At 42.8% G+C, this 27,882-nt stretch overlaps 1 protein-coding gene across 1 annotated transcript in view; it reads left to right on the top strand.

The window, feature by feature from the left end:
• ALK (ALK receptor tyrosine kinase) overlaps positions 1 to 27,882 on the top strand; it is a 690,171-nt gene that overhangs the window by 590,256 nt on the left and 72,033 nt on the right. The window contains exons 9-12 of the mRNA XM_066623272.1: positions 87 to 256; positions 11,726 to 11,820; positions 13,465 to 13,567; positions 26,754 to 26,768. Coding sequence (XP_066479369.1) covers positions 87 to 256; positions 11,726 to 11,820; positions 13,465 to 13,567; positions 26,754 to 26,768 — 383 coding nt within the window. The remainder of the gene's footprint in view (positions 1 to 86; positions 257 to 11,725; positions 11,821 to 13,464; positions 13,568 to 26,753; positions 26,769 to 27,882) is intronic.

The raw sequence follows: 27,882 nt of genomic DNA, 5'->3' as shown, positions 1-27,882 counted from the left end.
AAAAATGGGAAATACATGAATGTGCTGATTATACCCTTTGTTTGCGCTCTGTGCTAATTTCCTCTGTACAAATCCTTTCCTTGTAGCTTCGAATGTCATGGCTCCTTCGTGGCACCTTGCTCGGGGATGTTTCCCTGGTCCTTGCTGAGAACAAGACTGGGAAGGAGCAGAGCAGGAAACTCTGGCACTTTGAGAACAGAAAAGGAGTGGGGGTCTGGCAAAAGATGGTCAGACCGCTCCCTGATGTATCAGACAGGTAGGCATCATTATGCTTCTTTTTTCATTCTTTGCAACTCTCAGTTCATTGGTATCTGGAATTTTTCAGAGAAGAGCCCTCAGGGATTGAAACTGCCGATGGTAGAGTGGACACTAAGATCGATTCTCTGCTTGCTCTTGATGGCACATAACAAACGCAAAGAGACTCTTTCAGTCAATGTTAAATGTCATAGAGACAAGGACAGGTGGCAGTTCTTGATGATATTGGGACCACGATGCAGTCTAAACCCATTCCTTGAATTGACTCTGAAGTATAGCAGGCAACCAGTTTAGATGTTGAATGACTGGTTTAATATGGTTCTGGGAATCCCCAGCAGATGATCCATAGCATTCCTGTACTCTGAAATAGAACTCAAGGGCAGCCACACACAGAGCATCAATGCTACAAAGGGACGAACAATTGTTACAAGGCCAAAATCTGACAAAAAGGATTGCGTAATCTTTTCCTGACAGAGCTGATGAGAAGCTACTCCTAGTCATTGCTGCAGCTTGCAGTTCTAGGCACAACTGCAGGTTTAGGAATACCCTGAACTTTTACACAACCAGTGGACATTGGTCCCTAGCATTTTTCCAGGTCACAGAGCCAACCAACCTTCCTTACTTCTGTTTGATCAGGGTTCAGTTTCAATCTGTTCACTTATTTGTTAAGGCCAGGCACTGCTGCACTCAAACTGCATGAACTCGACAAGACCAACGAGAACTCCAGTATGCTGTCCTGGTGACACCAGACTCCAAATCTCTGCACAGTCGCAACCACTGCCCTCTTAGACACAATGAGCAGAAATAGGGATGAAACTCAGCAAGGAAATGGCTCGTTAGGATGACAAATGCCTGCCAACTACTGTTTCCTTAGGGACATTGCCAGGAATGAGGAGATCACATACTGTATTTATAAGTTCATAGAGGTATAGAGCTCTCTCTGAAAGATGTAATAGAATCATTTGGCAATAGTTTCTTAAGAACTTAGGAAGAGCCCTGCTGGCTCAGAGCAAAGATCCATTAAGTCCAGCATCCTTTTTCCCACAGTGGCCAACTAGAAGCCTCTAGAAAGTTCATAAACAGTGTGTGAAGACAGTAGTTCTCACTTGCTGTTTTCACCCCAACAATTGACTAGAACTTGGAGGTTAAGAATAACTAAAAATATGTATATATCCCTTTTCAACAAAAACAACAAAAATAGTTCACAAAACAATTTACTGACCTAGACAAACAAATGATTCCCTGTTCCCCAGGTCAGTCAGAAAGAGGTGTGAGAGAGACACCAGCAACAGTCAGGGGAGAAGAGGGACAGTTGCTCTCCCCCTGCCCCATTAAATGTAAGAGAACACCACTTTAAAAGGTGGCGCTTTCCCTACTTAGCGGGGTAATTTAGAAATGAGATAATACCCAGCTGTGGTGTTCAACTTCACCCAAAGGGCTAGAGGAGCCATGTGAAGCGGTTTCAGCCAACAGGCTTACTCTGATGCATCACTGGGCATCACAGAGCCAACTGATGGCAAATGGACCTGACTAGGCCAACTGCTTGGATAAGGGATGGGGTTACATAGAGGAGGAAGGTTTAAAAATAGAGAGGAGAGGACAAACAGGAAGATGGAGCAAGTGGGCATGGTGGAGTGAGAGTGAAAGGAGCGAGTGAAGGAGTGGAAAAAGGATGGAAGAATGATTTAGAGGAGATGGGCAACTGCAGCAGCTGAGGAATCAAGTTCCCAGTTTGTTTTTATTAATGGTGGAATAACTACAGCATCCTCCCTTTTAAGAAGAGAAGCACTGGTTGTCTGAATCAGGAAAGTGCCCCTCTCCTTTGCACTGGCTTTCACCACCAGGGCATTCAAGAGACCAACTTGAAACTGGTGAATAGCATGCCATTGCCCAGCAACCTCCATCCTCTGCACCACCATGTTAATATGTGACTGTAAAGAACCAGTATCAACCAGTGCATTGTGTGCCATAATCAAAGGCTACTTTTCTGTCCTGACAGTGGGAATATTACCAGGAAAAAATGTATTGCTACACATTCCCCTCTTCCTTGATCAATATAAAGTGCTAGCTCAGACTTACAGCCCAATCCTACTGAGGGCCTACGCTGGGGGAGCATGTGTTCTGCTGGCGTGTGCTGTTGCAAAAGTGCCTTAAAGCACTTTACAAGAGCACAAAGCCATGGCATTCTGGTGGAAAGGCTGGAGCCTTCCTGCTGATGCTGGTGGTCATTGGGACGCCTGGTGGAGCAGGTAAGTCCAACACAGGGGCAGGGGTGGGCAGGGAAGGGGTTGAACATGGTGGGGGAAGGTGGAACTGACGGGGATGGGCAGAGGGGAGTGGGATCAGTGGCAGTGGCACACACCATATCTTAATCCCCTTTCCAGACCTAATCCGTCTGCACAGATTGATATGGACTTGCACCAGCGATATTGCTGGTACAGGTCCAAGTTGACCTGTTGTGGTTGTTGGGGCTTACCCTGGGGCCAAAATTCTCCCATGTGATACAGAGGAAGCTGCAGTGGCACAGCTGCATCACGGTGCTGGGATTTAGGTAGGATTGGAATGTTAGCCAGACTTTTTAACGATTCTTTTTAGAAAATGATGTTCGCTATGCAATTATTTTGAGACCAGCCCAAATTGTAATGGATTGTATTTGATTTCCAACAGTGAGGCAGGCAATGAGAAAATGATCATAAATAATTTTATGTACAGGAGTAAAGGGGCTCAAAGGGACTTGGGAACCTCAGCCATCTGAAACCATCTCCTAACAATTAGGGCTATTAATCAGCAGTCTGATTAACAGAGATAGCAACCACAACAGTTGTGTCTTTCTAAGGAACGCTTCCATACTCTTGACCATGCCTTCCTGCACTCATCTCGGAAAGGGACACCTTTGTCTAGATAAGCCTTGAGAGCAAACAATACATTTACATTTCACTTTGTGAGGACCCAAGCTTTAATTCTCTGTGCAACTCAATCCCTAGGAATAATGGATTTCATTATAAGGGTTACCTCGTCTCCTGAGATATTGTGCAGAAAGTGTCTTTTATCTTGCTGACTCCTGAAAGAACACAAAGTCTGCTAATACAAAAGGGACACCAGTGCTGGACGCATAATTAATACAGAAGATAAAAATATCAACATTTTTCTTATTTTGATATTCCCTCTGCCACGTGTGCCCTCCCTAGCAAGACCTCGCAGTTTCATTCTGTTCAGCTATGTTCCCTTTATCTATGCTTTTCTTTGAAGACAGCTTTAGTATTTTGCGAACATCATTTAGGAGTAATAATTTATTTATGTGTTGCCAAGGTAACATTTCCCCCTTGAACTACATCCATACATACACTTGTGGTATATGTTTGTGACGGCCTAGTGTTAACATTCTGTATGTGGTCCTGCTGCTCTCCTAACTATTTATATGGGCAAATGCACATCCATGGATCTTTAAGAGTGATAATCACAGGCGCACATTTCTCAGATGGGGCCTCAACCTCTCCCTGTATTGGATACTTATATGATCATGAGTGGACCTAAGGAGAAGGAAAATCATCCATCTGGGAGGTTATTTCCCTAACCATCTATTAAAGGTGGTCATCTGAAGCAATGCTGGGGTGGTAGAGATCATTAGTGCCCTGAGAAGTGGCCAGAAAGAGAGTGTGTATTTTTGTGTTTGTGTGTTCACTCTCACACACTTGCTTGCGTGGGACATTCTATTGCATTCCTTCAGCTATGTTCCATGGAAATAATGTTGTAAAGAGTTTAACTCTGTGCTTGTGTACACATGCAAATAGTATGCTCAAATCCTGCAAACATAGAACAACACTTAGTTCCGAACCAACAGCCCAATCATATTCTTGCAGCTGTGCCAAAAAGGCTTGTGCTGAATCCTGCCGGGGGGGGCATTCTGAAGGATAAGCCTCCAAGGTGCAGACAGGTCTACTCGTTTGCAAGAGTCTACTTGTCCGCAGGTCTATTTGTCCGCTACAGCAAGTCTTTCTCTTTCCCTTCCTGGGCTTCTATACCCTCTTCCCATCCTTCTCCAATTGGCCCTTCCTTCCTTGTTTCTAGTGTTCTCTACTTCTTTCCTTCTGACTGTTTCTGCCAGCTTCTTTTCTCTCTATGAGACTCTCTCTGCCTGCCCTGTGTTGTCTCCCTTTTTCCTTCCTCCCCCCCCCCCCAATCTCCTACATCTCTAAAGGGCTCCCACAACTGGTTTAGCTTTGCCCAGCAGAGATCGTGGTCATCTGTTGTGCTCCATGTTTCCAAGCTCTTGCTGGTGACATCATCAGTGAGCTGAGAAACTTGCCACGGCTGCTTGCTTTTCAGATAGCTGGAACAGGATGCCAGAGCTCACACTTGGGGAAGCTTCTTTCCTATTAAACCTTATTCTGAAACTTTCCCTAAGGGAAATAGATCGGATGGAAAGAACAAGGGGAGTTCAGTTATCACAAGTACTTACACATCTGCTCTGAAACAAAGTCAATTATTTACTCATGCCACAAAGTTAATTAAATTATACTTTATGCTGACCTACTATAGAAAGAGCTAGGTTTTTAGGCCTTCTAGGAATTGCACTGAAAATACCAGCACAGCACAGGTCAATTCTTCCAATTTACTTTTGTGAATATAAAAGTACAAGTTACTTTTATATTTATGTATTGTTAAAAGAAGAGCATTAGTTAAACCTGGTTTAGAGTATAGTCTATGTCTATTGCTTTCCTGATGGACGACCAGGAGCACAGCCTGCATTCATGCAGCAACAGCCGAGATGCCAGTGTGGCAGTCCAGTTTTGACCCAAAAGCCACACTGATTCAGCTTCCTGTAGCCCTTCGTTTGCTGGTACTGAAGGATAGCTTCGGCAGGTTCCAATGGAGTTGTACTTGAATCTACAGAACTGTATCAGCAGCCTCCTTATAAAAGGATTTGTGTAGAATCGATGGACTTTCTTTTAATGGGCTTATTTGCCACATCAGTGCTAGCAGCCCAGTTGGAATTAATTCTGTCTCATGCAGGCACATCACTAATGTTCAGTAACTTCTATTCCTGGTGAGCATTAGTGTAGCAGCAGCTTTTCATCTGGCCCCACATTTTGCTCAGAAGTGAGGAGAAATAAAAGTCATTGTTTAATGCTTTCCATTAATAGCCTAGCGTAGCATGAAACTAGCAGGAGCTGGGGCATATCGCCACTCATTACCCTTAAGGCAAATGGAATTCAAATGGAATCACTTCCTGTGGATGGAATTAAAGATAGTCTATAAAACTGAGACGTGGTTCTGAACCACAAAATTCCCATATGGCCATTCTGTTGCAAACTCCTGTATTATTTTTATCATAAGAGTTTCTAAGATAATTGTAGCATTGCTTCTGAGGTTCAGCATGCACGATTTCAGGGTATTTGAGCTTTGTTGTATAGGAAAGGGAATTCTGCCCAATCTTCGAAAAAGGAAGAGGAAAAAGAGGAGCAGCAAGAAATTATTACTTAACATTCCCATATGCTGAAACTTTTGTAGATGTATGGTTCTGGAACTTTTACTGGTGTGACTGCTGTTGGAAATTTGTCTGAAATCAAAGCTAAGCATAGGAAAATCGGGTTGAGAGAGTCAGGTTGAGAGAAAGTCAAAATGTTTTGGAGTGGTGACATTGACAGCAGCAATTAGAAGAGATGATAGGTGATGATAGATACAGACAAAAAGATGGATAGCTTCAAATGGACAGATATAGATAAACGTATTTAAAACCTTCCTCCCCACCTTATAATTGTTTAAAAAATTCAAGGCAGCATTCAAATACAATTTAGAGTAGTAAAAAAAAAAATCAACAGTAATATAGATCACTAAAAATACAAATTCATAAAACATCAAAACTGCAGTAAAGCAATACAAACAATGAATGACACCTAAACAATGTAGAACAAGAACTAATCATTAAAAGCAAATGAAAAGGTGTTGGCCTGAAGCTCATCAGTTTAGCAGCCAGGTAAACAGCCCTGGGGAAAGCATTCCAAAGTCAGGCTGCAATCATCAAGAAGGCCTTTACCCTTGACACCACCTGTCTCACTTCAGAGTTTTGTCTCGGTGTGTGTTCAGTATACCCGTTCTTTCCCAGCAATTCAACGTCAATGCCAGTGCTGAACACAAAAAAAAACAAACCATGAATTTCTCACTTATGTGATCCAAGGAAGTCAGGGATCATTTAGTTTTATTTATTTAAAAACATTTATAACTTGCCTTAGGAGATTTATAACTTGCTTGTTTGGACAACCAAAGAATCAAGGCAACAGTCAATATTTAAAAACTATTAAACCACCAATAAATGGAATAAAAAATAGACAATAAAAAGCACAACCATAAAAGCAGTCAACCTAATAATCTTTAAAGGGTGAAAGTAACATAGAATAAAAAATGGCTTAAGAACCTGCCAGAGGAGCAATAGGTGGGAATCCGTTCTTAATTTATTGAGGAGGAAGCTCCATTGTTCAGGAGCTTCTATAGAGAAGACCTCCCCTTGTCACCATCTAACAAACCTCAGAATCAGCTGTACCAATAAGTGGGTCTTCTTGAACGACCTCAGAGTGCTGCCTGTTTTATATGGAAGAAGGCAGCCCTTAAGATCAAACTGCTCACATTGCACCATTGATGCAGCTAGTTGGTTTTGGCTACATGATAATGTCACAAAGCCAAATCAGAATGAGGGTAATGCTTCCTGCCCTCTCTCTGAATGAACAAGCATTTGTCCTTTTTCAAAGCTCTCTCCACAAAAACACGCACATCACTTTTTATCTCAGATTTAATTGTAAACTCTTTGGATCTTAAAGGTTTGAAATGTTTCATTTCTGAATGAGAAACCTGCATCTGTGACAGAGTTTGACTTTTGACATCTCTGTTTCCTTTTTTCACTCCAGCATGGTATGAGGATATGCATTTGTGCTCTGATAGCAAATAGAAATTCAAACTAGATAGACTGGGGCTGGAGTTCATAAACTTTCTTATTTAAGAGGAAGCACTTCAGACCAGTTCCAGCTTGAGAATAATCACACCAGATAGCAACAGAGCTTGTCATTCAGGGAAATACCACTGAAAAGCTGGGAAGCGGTGTGTGCATGCTTTCTGTTTATCTCTGCAGGTCTCTGACTCACTCTTGATTATCTCCGCCTGAGTGTATGTGAGTGACTCTCATGTTTTCCTTTTGATAGCCATCCTTGACGTTAATGGATTTTTGACTGTAATTATGGAACCTTTCTTTGATTGTAGCTTGAAGAGAGCTGCATGATCCTGACTGATGTGCCTGCAAGCCAACATTAAATTGCCCAGTAGACATCCTAAGCCTTGGGCCTAAAGTGTTATTAAAGGAAAGGTGCTGAAGAAAATAAACACAAAATTGCAAACGGAGCTCTCCACTCTGGAGGAAAGGTTCCGTACCTGCACTCAGCTTGAAACAAACAACTAGGTACTTGCTGCCAATAAAATTCTGAAATAAAAGTCATACATGTACTTAGGTTTTCACACTGCCCTAAGTGAGATCCAAACCTCTTGTAAGCACAGGGACTTGAAGGCACACATACACATACCCCAAGGCCAAAACCATGGTTCAAAGAACCATGATGCTGCTTCCATTGAGCCAAATGTGCTCTTTTTCCTCAAATAGCAGTCACCAATGCTGCATTGCAAACTGTTCTTGAAACTGCTGGGAGACGTTTGAAAAAAATGTTTATAGTGTGGAATGGAAGGGAGTGAACTTAGCTGAACTCTTCATTCAGTTTTCATTAAGTGTCTCTTAAATCAACCCATTAAGTGACTATTTCTGAAGTTAATTACCAATGTGTTCATTGATGTACTTGAGTGGATTCTGAAAGTTTGTATGTTTACTGCCTGATCCTATCCCTCACCATTGGCACCGATACAACCACACTGTAGGAACACACTCTGCGTCTATTGGGGGGTGGGGGAGAAGTCAGGCAGTGAGCAGAGCATAAGTAAAAATATTTTGTTTTAATTTTTAAAAATAAGAACTTTATTTTTTTTTTAAATACCGACAGACTGCCTATGGGTCTCCTCGGACACGTGCAAGCCATTTTGCTGGCATATATCATATATGAGAAAAAAGGAGCAGAGTGGCTTGGGAAAGAGGGGATAAGATCTGACACACACTGGTGCTGCTGAGATGCCCCCTCCTTCCCCTCCCCACCCATGACGTACCCTTGCTGCCAACTTTCCAGCACCAATGGAGGTCTCTGGAGGTGTGCTCTGCAAACCTGCTGCTGTCCATTTGCACCAGTGAACTAGAAGCACACAATGGTGTGCTTTTCCACTACCATGGAGGACTCAGTGTCGCCAAAATGCTAGCTCTGCATTATGGCCCATTCCTATCCAGAACTGAGGCAGCGGCTCCAAACGGCTACCGCTGCATCCTGTGCTGGAATTGAGCAGACTGAAGGTGCCACCAAAGGGGACCTTCATCCTGTTACCCCATCCTGCTCAATGGGGTTTCTTGAATCTGCGAAAGCTATTTCACTGGCACAGATTCAAGAACTTTCGAGCTGAACATGGGGGATAGGATTCAGCAGATGAGGCCTCAGCCAGTCTAATCCCCTCCCAAGCCTCTGCCCATCCCATGCCTGTCCCTCCCTCATACCTCCCTCTCTCCATCCAGGAACACCTCTCCCATGTCCTCCTACTACCCTTCTCACGACCATGCACTACTAATGTTTACCTGCTCTCCTGGTTTTCCTGCTGCAGTGTTGACAGGGTGGCACAGGCCTCTCCGCTGGTGCCGCTTACTCCCTGGGTGGCGTAAATGTGCCGTATGCAACACATTTGCATCACCCAGTGCTGGTGCTGAGACCGCAGTGGATCAGGCTGTTAAATTCATAGCGACTTTAAAGAATATACAGGAAAAATAAACAGAGCGTTAGGCAGGATCTCCAACTCCCCAAGTAGAAAGTACTCCTGCTCATTCATAGGGAGAAGCTAAGCTTCATTCCAGCCGCAATCCCTAACCTTTGGGGTGACTTTGGGGAGCAGAGGGGGGTGCCACTGCAGGGAGAAGCAAAAAGCACTTATGAGCAAGTGGAACCCCCATTTATAATGTCTGGATCCTTGTCTATATATTGTAGACATGCTTATTCCTAGGAGATCATTCAGGATGAAATGCTGTTTAGCCTAGACGCCTTTAAAAGGGGATTAGACGAGTTTCTGGAGGAAAAATCCATTATGGGGTACAAGCCATGATGTGTATGCGCAACCTCCTGATTTTAGGAATGGGTTAAGTCAGAATGCCAGATGTAGGGGAGAGCACCAGGATGAGGTCTCTTGTTATCTGGTGTGCTCCCTGGGGCATTTGGTGGGCCGCTGTGAGATACAGGAAGCTGGACTAGATGGGCCTATGGCCTGATCCAGTGGGGCTGTTCTTATGTTCTTATGTTCTTATGTTCTTATTTCTGGAGGAAAAGGAGATAAAGTCACCGTAGTCCAATTCAGGTTGAATTAGAAGCCAATGGAGAAATCAGTGGGGCAAATTGATTCTTATCAGTGACTCTTCCTGTAACTCTGTTCACTTTTTTTTTTTTAAGTCCTCAGCAGGATTAGAAAACAAATTCTGTTTTTCTGTCTTGGAGAAGTGGAGTTGGGATTTTCTCTCTCTCTCTCTCTCTCTCTCTCTCTCTCTCTCTCTCTTAATTGACCACATAAGAAATCTGCTAAATACCAGAAGAACAAATTGTGCAATCTGCTACATCTCAGCTGAAATTAATGAGGCTAGTCCATCCATTTGATGGGAGCTGTAGAGATATAGCAGAGGGCAGGTATTAACCCATCACATTTACCAGGCAATTTGTATGGCCAGCTTTTCTTAAACTCGCCTCCATTTATCATTTAGCAGGCCTGTTATGCTTCTATTCCTCTCCTCCTTAACCCAGTGTGCTTGTGACTTCTCATAAGGGGATTGCTCTTACAAAGACAGGGAAGATGGATGGGTTCAGGCGGTGCATAAGTGAAAAAACATAAATGGTACACAGCTTAGAATAAGCTACAGCAGGCACCCCAAACCTCTCAACTGTGCCAGATTGGCTTGAAAATTGGTAGGAAAGATGGATACAATAGAATTCCAATCACATTTGGTATGCAGTTCAGTTCTGAATTGATTCTACCTGATAAAGGTAATGGCTAATGGGCATTAATTGGTCAATTGCATCAGAAATGCTAGACATACATCATGGTATGAAAACCTGTCCTTGCAAATCATTACAGCTTTAATACTTTGACTTATTACAGGTATAAAAAAGTATATAGTCTATGCATAATAGAAGGAATGTCATGATCTTTCAGTGGATCACCCACATTCACATGTATTAAACTTGTTGGCACCATTTTTAAACTTTTATGCGTACTGCATACATTCGCTTCTCTTCTCTAACCTTTTGCTGTCCAGGTTACTTATTTTCTTGATGAACGTGCTCATTTAGCAACTGAAAAATACCTAGTTCAGTGGGGGTTGCTCAGGAAATATTCCATGTGGAGTTGTGAGCTAGTTTTCATAGATTCCTACCTTCAGCTCCTTGCCTAATCCTTGACTGATATAAGAACTTCATGTAGCCTTCATGACCTGTCTCGCATTCCAGCATCAAGGCTATCATTATTTTGGGATCAGTTCATTATTTTTGAAAGGATAATTACAGCAGGGACAAAGAGGCTATTACAGAGCGGAATTATTGACCAAGTGTGGATTCCAGCCATGAAAGTCACCCCACAAGTCTTCTAAATTTAGAAGTTTCGACAGAGCAAAACATAGGGAGGGGCCACCCTTGTGAAATGTGCTTCCTCCTTTGGCTGTTTTGACATCTCTTTGCAAAAAGGAGTGACACTGTTCACAAGGTGGTAGGGTGTTAAAGAAAAGAGGGTACACATTCCCATTGTCAAGGCAACAAGTGCAACACACCATCCCCCAATCCAGTTGTACAGTCGACTAGTTGGGGCAGAGTAGGGGCCTTCTTTTGCATATGCATCCAAGAGTGCACTTCTGTCCATGTTTTGCACCAACTAGTTACGCATAGCTCAGCTACAGCTGAACTGGGGCAAGGGTCTTAACTGTGAAGCACTGGGAGAGATGAAATGGTCAGTTCACTACATCAAGACATAATGTATCACTTGGTTGTTTAGATAATGAGGATGCATTTCCTATGTCACTGTTTAGCATGACAGCAATGAGAAGGCTTTTCCTGCAAAGATAGGTTGGCCGCATGACCTCATCACTTCCACTACATGATCCCTGATTGGCTAGAATCCTGCAGTGAAGGAAAAGAAATCCTAAGCATTACACACAAGCAACAGCATTTCAAGATGAAAAAAAGTACTCCCCCCTCCCCAATACTATGGATCCTGGCAGGGATTTTCAAAGGAGTTTTTACATTCTCTCGAAAGTCCTCTTAAAAAAATGAATCCTCATGAAAATGTGATAACTTTTAATTTTTTCCAGGTTTTGGCTTCAGATTTTTACATCGTGGAAAGTTGGATCAAATGCCATCATTGCGTTTGATAATGTGTCGCTCAGCCTGGACTGTTACCTAACCAGTGAGTATTTAATGTGTTCTGGTGCAACTTGCTAATCGCACTTTGGGCCCTCATACATTTGCTTGTCATCCCTTTGATATTTCACAAGAAGTGTGAAAGGAACGCATGCAGCCCACACATATTTCCTGTGTGGGTACATCCCAACGTATGTAAATTTTGACTTCATGTAATTTTGAGTTTACATAAAATCTGGGCTGTGCAAGAGGCACCACTTGCACTTACCACTCTGTAAAACTTGCCACTCACTTTGTTGTACAAGCAGGAATGTTCACAGTGTGTCTCACATTTCCTCTTTCATTTAAAGAGCCCACACAGAAGAAGGGGGAGATAGCTGCATTCTGAGGATCCTAACCCAGCAATCTCACTCCTCTCTCTACACAAGCTCTTTAAATGAAAGAAGACATGGAGGGCGTGCTGGGAACAATCTCAGATTACATAGTAAAGTAAGTGGCAAGTTTTACAGAGTAGCGAATATGGGTGGCTCCTCTGGCAAAGCCAAGTTCTGACTTACGCAGAACAAGGGTCTGGAATGGAACCCTCACTGAAGTCAAGGAATGCCTGTACTGTACTGGCACTTACACATAATGTACAAAGCGTTCCTGTGATGGACAGGTCAAGGTGGGAGCAGTGCTGGTCAGAGTGGTTCCTGGATTCCTCAAGAGTGTGATTCGACCTGATGAGAATGGAATTATATATGGCTTCTGGTCAATCAAAAAACTGGACTGGGAGCAGATGGGGGCACTGGATGTCAAGCAAAATGAAAGAGACTGGTGGGTAAAACCAGAACTCTTATAACCTCTCAGTCTGTGCCATTGGCTCAAACCTCTGCCTTCAGAATGGAAAGACTGTGACTTTTCTGAACTCTGGGTTCAGAGTTCACCTACATTGCACTACAGTGAAATTGAAGTATCCTCTTATTTTTGTCTACTACTTTCTATCATTTCCTTGACCTTCAGCATTAGGCTTAAGCTGCCTTTTCTTTGCCCCTGATCTTCTAATCACTGAGATTTTCAACAGTGCTTTTTGTTAAATCTCTCTTTAGCCAGTTCTGATGTAAAGTCACTGTAGCTATTTTATAGCTGCTTTCTATAGCATATGCCATCTGGGGATCTGTCCTTTATTCCTAATGAGCTCCATTTGCTTTCACTTTTTCATGTCCTAGTGCCAAATGCAAGTACAGTCGAGTTTTAGCTCCTCCAGCTATAACAGGATATTTATTTGTAATATATCCTCCTCCAGCTATAACAGGATTATTTGTAGCTCTTGCATTGTAACTAAAAAAACAATTGTATGCTACTATTATAAAAGCTAAATATAAATCCATATATAAATATAAATCCAGCAACTACACTGTTGAACAACATCAATTATCATTTTTCTGTTAGTAACTTATGTCCTTTCACCTTGCTATTTATCTTCAGTGTTCTTCCTCCCTCCCTTCCTGTTTTTTTTCCCCCCTCCATTTGTTTCGGGTCCCACGGCAGCAATGGATGCCAACCTGCCCTTCTTTTCAATGCCATCATGCATTATGGTTGCAAACCCTTGGCCCAGGCTGATCAGGTACCAGCTGTTGTTCTCCTCAGCTTGCCAGGGCAGCTCACCATCTCTGCACAGTCGTAAACCAGACTGCTTTTTGTGTTCCAGTCAATGAAGAGAAGACATCTCAAAACAGCAGTCCAGATTTGGGCAATTTGTTTACTGAAAGAGGCAAGGGAGAAGAAGAATTTCCAGAAAATCCAAAACACGAATCAAATGAACTAGTTGGCCTTGCAGGTAAGAAATTGGTTTGATTATGGAATAATTCAGGGTGGTTCAGGCTCATCTCAAGAATGTGGATTTTCATTAGCCGTAGTAGGATGCTATGTTGATTGTTAGGCAATGATCAGAATTCACTTGGATTTTTTTTTCCTGGCAAATCAGATAGGGCATAGTTAAATGAATATAACTGGGCAGTAAAACATTTTATTTATAGAGCTAGAATAAGGCTCTTCACAATCAAGAGTGTGGCCATTTTGAAAAGAAAGGGAATTTGTAAAAATGTCTTGCCCTCAATAGGCAAGTCATAAGCAAAGTGAAGCCTTGTGGGAAAACATTTGGGATCATTGTGGGAAAGACATTTGCAAAATGAAGCATTGTGGGAAAGGCTTAGGCAGATCAAAAGGTTGCCTCCTTGCTTTATCTAATGCAAACTGTCATGGGCTTACCACAGATTTCTCTAACCCGTGTACCTCCAAAGGGCATATGCTTTCCCCTTTTTTGTTATGGCGTTTGTGCTTTTTTCCTAGCCTAGTTTCTTTGATGTCTGATAAGGCTTGAGTTGGCTCTTTTTTTCTGAGGAAGGAAAATGGAGAGAGTTGTCTTGACTTGACTAGGGCACTTTTAATGTCAAATTCTATTCAGTACAAAGTGTATCTGACCTGACTGATGTGCGAGCACCTCCAGGGTGATCTGATTGGGTCTTTTGCGGAAGAACGTCGCAGTCAGCAGCTGGTGGTAAAGGCAGTGACTTTTCTGATAGCTACAATGCAGCCTCTGAAAGCAATTGATGGCCCAAGATACAGGTGACTGATGGGGGTAGCCACAGTGTTTCAGGTTGCTGCCAGTAATGAGCAAACCTGCTATGCTGTGTCTTTTTCAACTACAGACTTATGGTACTTGGGGAAATGTATTAATGCCATGATAAATGTTGTAAATATAGATATTAACAGTACCTGCTGCTGATTTCATTAGTTAGAGTGTTTGTACAACACTCTCAAGATAAAAAGCACTTCTGGAATGTTGTTCCATGAATCAGTTGCAATGGATCTGACAAGAAGGGAGATTCCTGGAACCATGCTTGACATTCTAGGTTGAGCTCACACTTGCTGTACATCTTTCAGAGCACGTTTTACAACCTGTCCTGGATAAAACTTGCCTAGGACAGCAAGAAAGCTTGCTCTTGATTTGCCATTCCCCAATATGAGAGCCATAAAGCAGCTCACAGCATTATTCCTTCCTAAAGTGCTCACATTTATTTACATTTACTGTGCCAACCATCAGGAAAAGGGTGGGGGAGAGACAGAGAGGCAGGCTACTTCAGAAGACTTGCAAACAGGGGCTATTGGCACCCTGAAAGACTTATTCTTACAGCTGTTTTCTGCACATGGTAGCTGCAATTTTGAGTCAGCCTTTAAATGACAAATGCAGTGGCTGCCACTCACAAAATTACCATATCTGACTTGATCCTCTTAAGGAGACATAAATGTGGTATAAATATTGAGAATTCGTTTTGTGACAATCAGTTTTATTTATTTCTAGCTTACTTTGAGCCAGACCTGGCTCAAAGATGTGATTTGAGCCACATCTTGGTGTTGAGGGCCTTGAAGGAAGGCCTCCAACAGCAGCGCTGAGGCACATCAGTCCTTGTGCCACAGAATAGTTTGCAGTTAGAAGGAGCTACTGTCCTGAACTCTGCTGTGCTATATCACCACTGCTGCAGATGCTTAGAGGGTGTATCAGATGACCTGAGGAGCCAATAAATTTGGGCTCCTGACTCTTAGGGCGCAATCCTAACTAGCTTTCCTGCACTGACATAAGGGCAATGTAACATCAAGGTAAAGGAACAAACATTCCCTTACCTTGAGGAGGCCTCTGTGACTGCCCCCCAACTGCAGGATGTAGCACATACCCCCCTAGCACAGCTATGCCAGTGCTGGAAAGTTGGTTTGGATTACGCCCTTAGTGTCTTGTTTCTCGGCACAGGATAAAATACAGTGGACCTCTAGAAACCCCTCCTGAGACTAGTGAACTGCCCGTCTCTCTCCCTGCTGCCAGCCTGACAACTCTGAGGCTCAGTCTTTGAACATATGAAGCAACTAGTAATTAAAGCAGTAATACATCTAAGCAGGGGTCTAGTGGTAAATTTGGAAGTGCAGGAGTTTGTCATGACCCTCCCCTCCCCTTAGCAATGTCCTGCTAAGACTATTCAACAGCAAAATAAACTTTATTGTTTTCTTTTTCTGCCACTTATTTCTGCTTTGAAACTGATAGTGCAAGCCTATTCATGCCTACTCAGAAGTAAGTTCCATTGTGATTAGCAAGGCTTACTCCCAGGAAAGTATATATAGGATTGAAGCTCTATTGAACTACACCTTTAAATGAAATATTTTACATCTCAGATTCTTGGAATGGGTTGCAACAATTTGGATCAAGTGTATAAAAAAATGAGTTTGAAAATGTCTCAAATAAATTATTTGAGTCTTTATTTTTGAGTGCAAAGCTATACATATTTATTTAGAATAAGGTCTACCTTTACTGTCTGTCTCTTTGAGTCCCTCAAGTGAACCCCTATTCTCTTTCCTGGGGTGCATGATCCAGGTTTATTTTCTCTCTGTCCATTCATCTGCACTTCTCTCTTTCCAGCCTTCTGCCCATTCCCCTGCCTATCATCCATCTGCATTGGGGGGGGGGGGGGAAGGCAGACTGGTATTTATGCCCTTAGGCACATTTTGCAGTTTGCCTCCTGCTAATCCTCTCAGCTCAGGTTTCAGAGGCAGAACCTGAACATGTCTGCTGATGAAGTTACCATGCTTGCCCTCAAAGAAGCCCTGGTCCTATCCTCTACCTACCTCAGCTGCCTTTGACTATACCCCTGCCTCTAAACTAGTGGTTCTCAAACTGTGGGTCGCAACCCACCAACTACGGAAGCACTTAGGTCTGGTCCCTTAAGGAGCAGGGGGAGTGCAGCAACGCTATCCCCAGGATTGTGCTACTGCTGGGGAAAGGGGGGGGTTCTGGTTTACCTGAAGCCAGTGATAGGCTCCAGGAGTACAGGAAGCCCAAAGGACACCTCTGCAGGGCTCTCCAAGCCTGGAAAATAAAGAAAATCATGACTTCTGAAGTGACTATTGATTATGATTTTCTTTATTTTCCAGGCTAGGGGAGCCTTGTAGAGGTGTCCGCGGGGCTTCCCACACACCCAGGACCCCTTCGCTGTCTTCAAATAAGCAAGTACCCCCCCCTTTCCCCAGCAGCAACACAATCCTGGGGGTCGTGCTTAGGGGGTCGTGCTTTGATTCCCCGGCCCCCGCAAGCACTTAGGTGGTTACCTCCTCCTAAGGAGGACTTTGGGGACCACTGCTCTAAACACATTTACGAACTGCTTCCTCTGTTGAAACTTTACAGCGAGGCCTGAAGGCATTTCTTTTTAGACAAGCCTTCCGAGTTCCTGGCCTTTTTAACATCTTTTAACATCCGGTTACAGGCTGAGGGCCTTTTATAAACTGCTGCTGTTTACTCTTTTTACACCTTTTTGTCTGATCACTGTTTTTAAGATGTTTTGCTATGAATGTGTTTTTATCTTGTCTTTAAATTATGTTTTTAACTGTGTTCTTTTAAATTATTGTTGTAAGCCACCTTGGGTCCCTTTGGGGAGAAAGGCAGGGCATGAATGAATGAATGAATGAATGAATATCTTTGTCTCACACCAGCCAAGCTGCACACATCAAAGATAAATAAGTATCTGCTCAATTCTATCCTTCCCCCCACCACTGATGCAGCCATATGAAAAAGGTGTGAGCTGTATCCAGCAGGGTGCAGACCAGAAGAGTTGCAAGGGGAAAGAGGAATTATTGCAGGTGAAAAGGAAATTATTTAACTATTATTAGCATGCCTCCCACTTGCCAGTGGGTCTCCTTGGATCTGCATCAGCCCTTTAGCGGGTGCTCATCCAAGGAGAAGGAAGGGGCAGGAAGCTTCCGAACGGAGAGGATAGGATCCTGTGCATGCCATTGCCACTGGATCCACCATCTCCTGGCCCCTTATTCCTGCCCCCTCCCTTCCCAGTAACAGGACAGGGAGGAGGTTGGATCAGGCCCAGGAGTGGGGCAGGATCAGCATTGGCAGTGCACACCGAATCTTGAACCCCTTGAACCTCGCCTCTGCCTGCATGGAGCAACAATTGAACTGGTATAGGTCCGTGGTGCCCCATAGCACCTCTGTGGCTTACCCTGGGACAAAGGGACAAATGTCCCCTTACCTGGTGGATACCTCCACCAGCCAAAAATCCCCCGCAGGATGCAGCAGAAATAGTGCTGGCACTACTGCATTGTCATGTGGGGATTTATTTAGGACTGGGCTGTAAAACTTGTGCATACATGCAAATAGTTTGCATGTCCGTATGTATTTTCACAAGTTACGATGAATGCATGTTGGGGGGGGGGGTGCTACATGCATTCACCTTGACCTTAAGCACTCACAATGTGTGTATAGGTTCTGCCATTTCTTGGCATTCTCAGAAGTTGTCCTAGGTATTTTTTCTCACAACCCTGAAAGACCCCTTCCTCTGTATGAATCTACCTGTCCATTCAGATCAGGAAGAGAGGCTTGTCTTTTTAGGTTCCGTTGGCAATGATACCCAAGAGGAGCTTCTCAGTGCTGGTCCTGAAAATGTAGAATTTCCTGTCCTGTTTAAACAAGTGTTCAGGAACAGTATTCCTTGAACTCACATGACTTCCGTCTTGATTTCGCCTAGTTTGCTGCTGGTTTTTATTGTATCATCTGTGTTTTCAATTGAATATGTTTTGTATTGATACTACAAGTTGCATCAAGTCCCCCAAAGGTAGACGGTGAAGCAGGAATGTTTTAGTAATAGTAATTTTGTGTATGCTACATAGGCATTCATCATCAGTGACAGGAACAATTGACTGTTTGCCTGTCAATGGGTAGATTGCTAAAGTACTCCATGTTGCAAGGATATGGTTGGAATTGTACCTTAAGATCCATTTTTAGCAAGAAACAGACTGAGCCTATGTGGAAGGCTTGTCAAAGCAAGCTCCATAATCCTGGGAGGTAAACAACTGTTTATTTCACAGGAACCACTTTGGAGCCATAGTTGGAAGCCGTCATGAGAGGAACCTGCCAGAGGAAGTGAGCTTGATTGAAAACCTGATTATTCCATCTTTTCCATTTCCTGTTCAGATAACCTCTTTCTCTTTAACTCTTGTGTTATTCTTCTGCTTACACCTCCTCTTTGTTGATATCCCGTGTTGTGCTGTATGTGAGTAATTAGGCTGCGCTGAGAAGTAAATACCTGATTATGCTGTGCTGGAGATCTGATAAGTGCCCCTGTTGTCTCGTCTACTTTTATTTTCAGACCAAAGGCAAAAGGACCCTGCAGAGTTGTAACAGATTCAGGTTTTTTTTTCTTCCAGCAGGGAATGCAGGATTATCACTTCAGTGATGAGAAACCCACAGCCATGAAGGAAAAGAACACAGCCATCACAAATACTCAAAAGTTCCCCATTGTACACATACAACAACAAACTGAGCTGCATAACAGGGTTCTGATTTTCTTGCTGGGCACCTGAAGAACTTCATACATCAACACCTGCCTTTGAATTTCCATGTATTACACTGTGAATATTCCTACAAATGAAGTTTCTTTCTCTCTATTCTCCTCTTTGTTTGCCTTGCATCCTAGTCTTAGATCTACAGTATTTTCTTTACCCTCCCCATATTGTTTTAATAAAGCTACATAATATGTTGTTTCATTCATTAAGAAACATTTATTTTGTTTTGTTAGTTTGCTCTGCATTCTAGATGTGAGAGTACTGATGCTAGAATGCACAGAAAGCGAAGGTGTCTTGAGAAGTTGTGTGTCTGGGTGGTGATGAGTAATGCAACCATGTGTGAAAACCTTTGGGAGGCAACGTATCCTTGGGTCAGAGTCTTGGACAGAAATGTGGGCCACATTTCAGGTCATTTCCTCTGCAATTGACTGCGTAAACCCTGTTTTGCTTCAGACCCTTACTTGCTCTCACAAAAGGGAAAGGGGTTGGCCTCAGAAAGGGACAAAGGGCATTTCTGCTGACCCTTTCATTCTTGTTCCTTGTCCCTGGCCTCTATTTCAGGCTGCTAAACCTACCTGATACTCAGCAGCAGTTCAAATTTTCTGGAATCTGGGTGGTTGGGGATATTCTTAGCTAAGAGAACAATTTTCATCTCTTTTTCCCATATTTTTCACCACTACATTCTGACGTTCCAGAAAACCTGAATTTTAAAGTTTGTCTTTCAGTAAAATTTGATACCCCAATCTAGACTATAGCTCAGAGGCAGACCACACTCTTTGCAAGGGTGAAGTGCTGGCATCCCCAGGTAGGACTGGGAATGACTCCCTATGAAAGAGATCCTCATTCCTTTCAGCGGATAATCATCTGCTGAAGGTGACTTTTTCATTATGCTTTTGGCAGGTTTATCTTGTAAGTAAATATTTCTACTTCTACTCAGCATAGATGGCTTTGAGCTAGATAGACTAATGGTCTGACTTGTAAAAAGTCAGTTTGGTATATTCCGTAGTTGAACTGTTTGAATTCAGAGTGCTCAGATCCATCACTCATTATCACTTTGCCCTCCTTGTTTTCTTTAGCACTTTCTGGAGCTGAAGTTCAGTGTTGAATGTGAGAATTACATTCCTGATCCCTGGATCAGCTGGGCTTTACGCTGCCCTTTTTGTGTCCCAGCAATGAGTTCAAGAAGTCTGAGCCTGCCAGATTTGTTGGTTTGATGGTTGTATATATACTTTTGGGCAGGTGAACTGGCAGCATCAGCACCACAGTGAAATCCCTTGGAAGGCAGTGATCAATAGCAGCCAGCCAAAAGCAATTACAACTAATGTGATCTTTGGCTTCTTTGATGGATCACACACTGTAATATTTCTGTCTTAACAAATCATATTAAAACAAAGAGTCACAGTTCTATTACAGCTGAGATAGCTAAGTGATAAAATTTTGTCCCCTTCCCCATCCTAAACTGACCTGAAAACCTATTCAACCGAAGAACTAACCCAAAGGCACAACATTATATGATATGAGCATACATTTGGAGAAATTGCATTGACTCAGTTGTTGCTTCCTGAGATTTACACTGTCGCTGTGATTGGCCTAGGATCTGCATTCTCCTGTTGATATCCTTAATAGCAGGGTTAGCTTATTCCAGCAAAAGTGTTGAATATTCATGACTATTACACGCATCCATTTTTGGGCCAGGACATAGCAAACCTCTTTTCAGCACTTCTTATTAATCATCCCTGGAACCCTTCCATACTTTGGTCACTGGAGGTAGCCAGGGTATGAATCTTCATTTGCCACTTTGTCACCGTAGCTTCACATGTTAAACCTCCTACTAGTGACTGGTCTGGAGATGCCCTACCTAATGAGATTCATCTTCTACTTCAAGTAGTGAAGTAGCAGGCTTTGCCTTCTTGTGTACCTCAAGACATCGTTGTATGACATCCAGACATCTCTGGAGACTCCATCTTCGCTATCACCAGCCCCTTGGATAACTTCCAGCATCTTCAGAAGCATTTAAGATGCCATGTGATTAATGTCGCATCTAGTGCGGCTCAGAGACACATGGCAAATAAAAAGTGCTCTATATAAGTATCAGGATGCTTCCATATCACCTAGACAGGGGAGGGCGGACTTCAGGCTATGGGATCAGCTTCTTTCTTACTAGAATCCCAAGGTCCACCAGCTAGTGGCAAAATAGTCACTCAGGTGGCTGGCATACACCAGTGCTCTCCGCTACCACCATTTATCTTCTGGCTGCCGCTAAGTACCTGGTAGAACAAAACAGCTAATATTGTAATGCTGTTGTACAAATCGATGGTAAGGCCACACCTGGAGTATTGCATCCAGTTCTGGTCACCACATCTCAAAAAGGACATAGTGGAAATGGAAAAGGTGCGAAAGAGAGCGACTAAGATGATTACTGGGGTGGGGCACCTTCCTTATGAGGAAAGGCTACGGTGTTTGGGCCTCTTCAGCCTAGAAAAGAGACGCCTGAGGGGGGACATGATTGAGACATACAAAGTTATGCATGGGAAGGATAAAGTGGATAGAGAGATGCTCTTTACACTCTCACATAACACCAGAACCAGGGGACATCCACTAAAATTGAGTGTTGGGAGAGTTAGGATAAAAGAAAATATTTCTTTACTCAGCGTGTGGTTGGTCTGTGGAGCTCCTTGCCACAGGATGTGGTGATGGCGTTTGGCCTGGACGCCTTTAAAAGGGGATTGTACAAGTTTCTGGAGGAAAAATCCATCATGGGTTACAAGCCATGATGTGTATGTGCAACTTCCTGATTTTAGAAACGGGCTATGTCACAATGCCAGATGCAAGGGAGGGCACCAGGATGAGGTCTCTTGTTATCTGGTGTGCTCCCTGGGGCATTTGGTGGGTCACTGTGAGATACAGGAAGCTGGACTAGATGGGCCTATGGCCTGATCCAGTGGGGCTGTTTTTATGTTCTTATGTAAAATGAAGGAACAGAGTGCCTCTGAGCATGTTCCCAGCCCAATAATCTGTTTTCAATGCCAGAACGGAGCTTAGAATCCTGTCACACAAAAATGTACTGTTTTCCCCCTAAGCTTTCCTTGTTTACCAGCCTAATTTTTATTTTTGGCTAGGGGAGGTGGCTAATTTTTTTTGTTGTTTTGGGAGTCGGATTAGAGATATACCAGTAGATCCCAATCTACCTTTTGCCTACTACTGATGCAAGCACTTTCATAAAGTATAATTCGGTCTATTATTCCAGTACTTTAGCCTCCACTGTATTTTGAATTACATTCTAGTAATACCAAACTGCCAATACAAAAATTGCATCATTGAACAAAAACTAGCTTTGTCTTTTTCTTCTTCTTACGACAATCTCATGTCAGCATGTTGAATTCTATGTCTTCATTAATCACCATGTATCCAGTTTTTCTCCCAACATCAGTCTTGACATGGGACTTTGTCCTTTGGATTGGATCATCTGTTGTTTTCTCCTGTCTCTCATCCAGCCTCTGTGCTCCCCTTAGCAGCTGGTTTTCTGGGGGCTTCTAGACTCTGTGAGAGGAGGTCCTGCTATGCGTGCCACGTGGCCGATTCTCGGAAGGACTCTGAGTCACATTAGTTAATCAGATGAAGGAGCTGAAAGGAACTGTGCAGCAAGTATTAAGCACAAGAAAATTACATTTGTTGGCTCTTCACATGCAATTATACTAACTGAACTGTTGGCATAATGCAATAAAGATGTCTGCAGAATAGTATTTCTGTATTAAGTGGCAGTTAACTCAGTGAATGAACAGCTCCTCCCCCCCCCCAAATAGATTGGTTTCCCATACATTAATGGTGGGTGGGAATGGGATTTCATAGTCTGTATGGTGAATTGTCTTTTCTGTAGCAGGGTCAAAAAAAGGAATTCATTATTATTTATTACCAGAAAAATGCCTGTCATTATAATGAGCAAGGCGTATCTGGAGAGGAGGCTTGTATATGACAAAGGCCATATTCCTTTGGGGCATGTAGGGGGCAAGTGCTGTGCCACTGTCTGTGTTCCGTTCAGGGCCACATTGCAGGCCCCTACACGATCCTGGTCAGTGAGGGTTGGGCCACCTGTTAGTAACATTGGCATCCTTCAGTCACGGAAGACTATGGTATCGCGCTGTGAATAGTGGTTCTGGAACAGAGTGTCCTCTCCAGTGCGTGAAGCCTGGGTAAAGTAGATATGGAAGATAGACTGTTACCCATGCAGCAAATCCCCCCTCTCCACATCGCTGAAATGGTCCAATGGAAAGGCAGAAGCCAATACGGTTGGTTCCAGCGGCGTCACAGGAGTTGCCAGAACATGACTGTGTTCAGCCATGAACTGCCTCAGGGACTCCGGCTCCGGATTTTGCCTCGAGGTTGACTCCTGAAGCCTTTTCCATAACTGGATGTAGCCACAAGGCAGTGGCGATTTGGCATCAGAGTTTTCCTTCTCTCAGATGAGCTGCCTTCCCAGGCTAACGAGTTCCATCTACCCGGTGGCTGTTTAGTCGCCTCTTACGACAAGTACAGCCAAACTGAGGGCCTATTCTTATCCCCCAGCCCCCAGGGGAGGATGGAGTGCAATTTCCCCTATACTACATTTTTCCCAGAGTAGCACCTTACTTTTCCACAAAGTTTTATAAGTTGTTCAGTACGCTAGCAGCCCTGCGTCCTTCATGCCTGCCTAGGACAGGATTGGACTATTAGTTGTTGCTGAAGTAGTTGAGCACCATTGAGTGGCTGCTTTTATACAGTTTTCCCTGAAAATCAAACTAACCGAGTTGAGACCTTTGAACAAGAAATACCAGATCTCAGGTGGAATTACTTGAAAGAGATCTTTTCCCCACTTCTTCTTTATATGATTTAAGTTCATTAGGTTCAGTATTTATTAACAGATAGTATATATTTTTTGAAAAACATTTGTCTCTGTGTTAATCACCAGTATTTCATATGTTCTCCTAATAAGTTTTCCTAGCAACTTATCTTTAGTAACCTGAAATTAAAATTTTAAATTTGTAAATACTGATATACAGGGAATTGCACCTCTCTTGTAGTTTTAGTGTAGAGCTTGTGTTTGTTAATTGCAGTGTGACTCAGATACGCCCTCATAACTAGTTGTATAGGTTACAGTAGGCCACACAATGGATCAAATATTTTGGAGTATATATAACACTAAACAATGGATCATTATAGGAGCAATGTTCAAGCTTTATTTTGAATAATAGGCTCTGATTTAGATTTTTGTCTACTTTAAACTGTCTTTTGTTTTTGGTAGGATTCATGCTATTAAAATATCCGTTCAACTTAATATCGGTTTTTTAAAGTACCTACCTGGGACTGCAGTTCTATGCACACTTACTGGGAGTAAATTCCATTGAATTCAGTAGAACCTGCTTCCGAGTAGGCATATGTAGGATTGTGCTGTTGATGACTAATATACAACTACAGCCCAAATCATAACCAACTTTCCAGCACTGGCATAGCTTGCCAGTGGGACGTATGCTGCATCCTGCAGTTGGGTGGCACTCATGAAGAACTCCTCAAAGTAAGGGGATGTTTGTTCCCTTATGTCAGAGCTGCATTGCCCTTACGTTGGTGCTGGTAAGTGGATTAGGTTTGCACCATACAAGAGCGGCCGTAGCAATGACGGCCCAGTGCTTCTGCACTGCTACAAGCGGCCAAATAAGATCAAAATTTTATCTGAGCATCAAAGAACAAACTTTAAAACTGCATAGGAATTGTGGATGTGGTGTACCTAGTTTATCACTTTGTTACCATCTGCCAGACTCACATGGATTTTGGGTTGGTTTAGTGATGGGGCAAGAAAGAACAAAACAAAAAATTCAAATGAACAGGAGTTTTATTAAAAACCTTTTGTACTCTTTGATCATTCTTAAAAAAAAAAAGTTGATTTATTTAGAAAAAATAATTTTATTACCAACAGTCTCTTATATCCATAGACTAATTTCAGTTGACAAATTGCTCCCTGCATCTCACCACTGACTTCAGTTGTTCAGGATATAGATGTTAATCTGTTCTGTTCTGTTCAATCAGTTCAGACTCATCTGCTGGAGAAGCATATCCTCTGTAGATATTGTAATTTCTGTGTGGATGGTAATATTATACCATATCAAGAGTTGAGCACCAATACAATTTTTTTAATCAACCTGTGCTCCTTATTACAACATCCCAGTGGAATTTGACTTTTCATCGGAACATATGCCAAATTTTCAGGTTAAAATATAACAAAGCTCAGTTGAGATTCTGTGCGCACACTTAGGGCCATTCCTATCCAAATTTCCAGCACCGATGCAGCCACAATGCAGCCCTGAGGTGGGGGAAATGTCCCCTTCCCTTGAGGAGGCCTCTGTGATTACCTCCCCACCACAGGATGCAGCACACTCCCTTTTGGTATAGCTGCATTGGTACTGAAAAGCTGGATAGGATTGGGCCCTTATGTAGACACCTTATACATGTCTATTCGTCCACGGAGTTTAATGGGACTTACTCCCAGGTAAGTGTGTATAGGATTCTAGGGCACATGACTTTTTAAAGCATGGAGTAAGGTAATAAAGCAGGTGCATGAAGAAGCGATGGTGATTCTTTCAAAAAAAATGTGATGGTGGCTGTAGTAGTGGGTTCATCAAGCAAAGAGTGGCTCAAACAAAAAGACAGTAGTGGGGAGGTCCCAGGGGCATGAGCCAGAATAGCGGGGAAGTGGAAAGGATTCATCTGAGCGGAGCTGGTGGGGGTAGTGGTGATTAACACTAGTCTTTTTTCCCCCTAGCCATTGGACTTTTTAGGTTACTTGCCCCAGTTCAACCCTAGTCCCACTGACCGAACACAAACAAACAAAAATGCCTCCCTGTTGGCTGCATGTTCAAAGCATACTCTGCTGTTCCTTCATAATTTGCCAATTAACTCAAACGTACCTCCTTTGTCATCTCTGCCTAACATAGTTCTCCAGATTTCATTGCCTCCAAACAATGGTCTGCGTGTGGGTGTCTGTAATATCCTGAGCAGTGAAGACTCACACACATAATTCATTTAGCTTCTCTGCAATTTCCCTGTCTCCCTTCAGTACTCCTTTGCAGTGTTGAGAGTGCCGTTTAATTTCCACATTGCATTGGGCCCATTACTCTCTTCATGATTCTGCATCCTTTTGGCTTCTCTCCCGCGCTATAAACGTGCCCCCCAGATTCTGTGAAGATCCAAAGCTAGCTTGAAGGCCATCTTTCACATTTTCCTCCACCGTTAACCTTTGTCCTTCTCATTGCAGAGAAAGGTAATGGCTGTAGGTCCCACTCCACTGCACACAGGGACAGTATTAAGCAGAAACAACAGAAATGAGAAGTTTCCTTCTTTACTGTGTTAGATAGTTTTCTGGAAATCATTGAGAGTATGTTTTATCTGGCTGCTTTCAGTGCACATTTGGGATTGTGAGTGTGAATCACTCTTCATTCCCAGAAATTGGGTGGCAAATTTATACCCCCTTGTATTATAGTATCTCTAGCCACAAAGTAGGGATTAAGAGACCAAAAAAAAAAAATCGAAACTCTGTCATTCTATATTAACTCTTCTTTCCTGTCTCACTGTTTCAACTCCAGTTCCAATCTCATTTTTATTGACTGTGGCTGACAATCATAAGGGACTTTCAAATTGAAGAGGCAAGTTCAACATTATCTTTTCTTTTTCTCATTATTGTCCTGTTGTTATAGCAAATGCTGGGAACAAGAAGCAATAGGTACAGTGATACCCTGAACATACAGCACTTTTAATAAGCCAAGTGATATACAGCACCGGTCTATTACTGGTAGGACCTCTCAATACAGTCATGACCTAGGGCTGGTTGTGCGAGAACCACTGCTGCCATTTTCTTTCTACTTTTCTTGTTTAAAGGTTTTTGTTTTGGAAGGGAGGAAGAATAAGGAAAAAAAACATTATCAAGTATGGATGCCTTTATAATTGGGTCCCAAGTCTGAAGACTGCCACTTTCTATTCTTTACTAAGGTAATCCTTCAAACAGACCTTCACAACTCATGACTATCAAAGCCAAGAACAACCCACTCTTGCCTTCCAAGTTCTTGAGAAACAGCTTTGCATTCCCAGATAGACATGAGCCAAGTTTATTGAGCTCCTACTGGCTGGTGGCCTGTATTTGGCTTGCTGGGTCCCAAATTGTGCAGGTCTGCCTTAAAATCATGCCATAAAGTAGGTCACTGCAGTTCCCATTTTAAGGTGAGGAATTGAGTATGAGAGGGAATCATTTTCCCATCATCACCTGGCAGCAGTTGTTCATGGCAGGGTTAGAAACTAATTTCCCAAATCCAAACCTCAAAGTTCTATCAACTGGATTACAGTGACTTTACAATGAAAAGATATGCAGTTGAATAGTATATCCATAAATAGTGGCAATTTGTGATAGCTTCAGCTAAAAAAAATGAATTTAGATATAAAAGCACTAAGAAACAAACTGTATACAGTATTTTGATAAATTCATCATTTGGATCCATGCATGGGTTTTTTAAAGCTAAGTAACAGTTGTAGCGAGGGCGCAACCAGGATTGAAAGTAGGGGGCACAGGGATGGGGTATTTGACCCTTTCTTGCCAGCCACGCTGCAATTGCAATGAAAATTGTATCTCTGCAGCTATTAGCTCCAAAAGAAATGCTCCCACGGGTGTCTCTAAGAAAGCTCATAGCTGTTCCAGGGGTGAAGCTTTCATTGGGAC

Source organism: Tiliqua scincoides, chromosome 1, assembly GCF_035046505.1.
Source record: "Tiliqua scincoides isolate rTilSci1 chromosome 1, rTilSci1.hap2, whole genome shotgun sequence".
Lineage (NCBI taxonomy): Eukaryota > Metazoa > Chordata > Lepidosauria > Squamata > Scincidae > Tiliqua > Tiliqua scincoides.
This window is presented reverse-complemented; position numbering and strand designations above follow the sequence as displayed.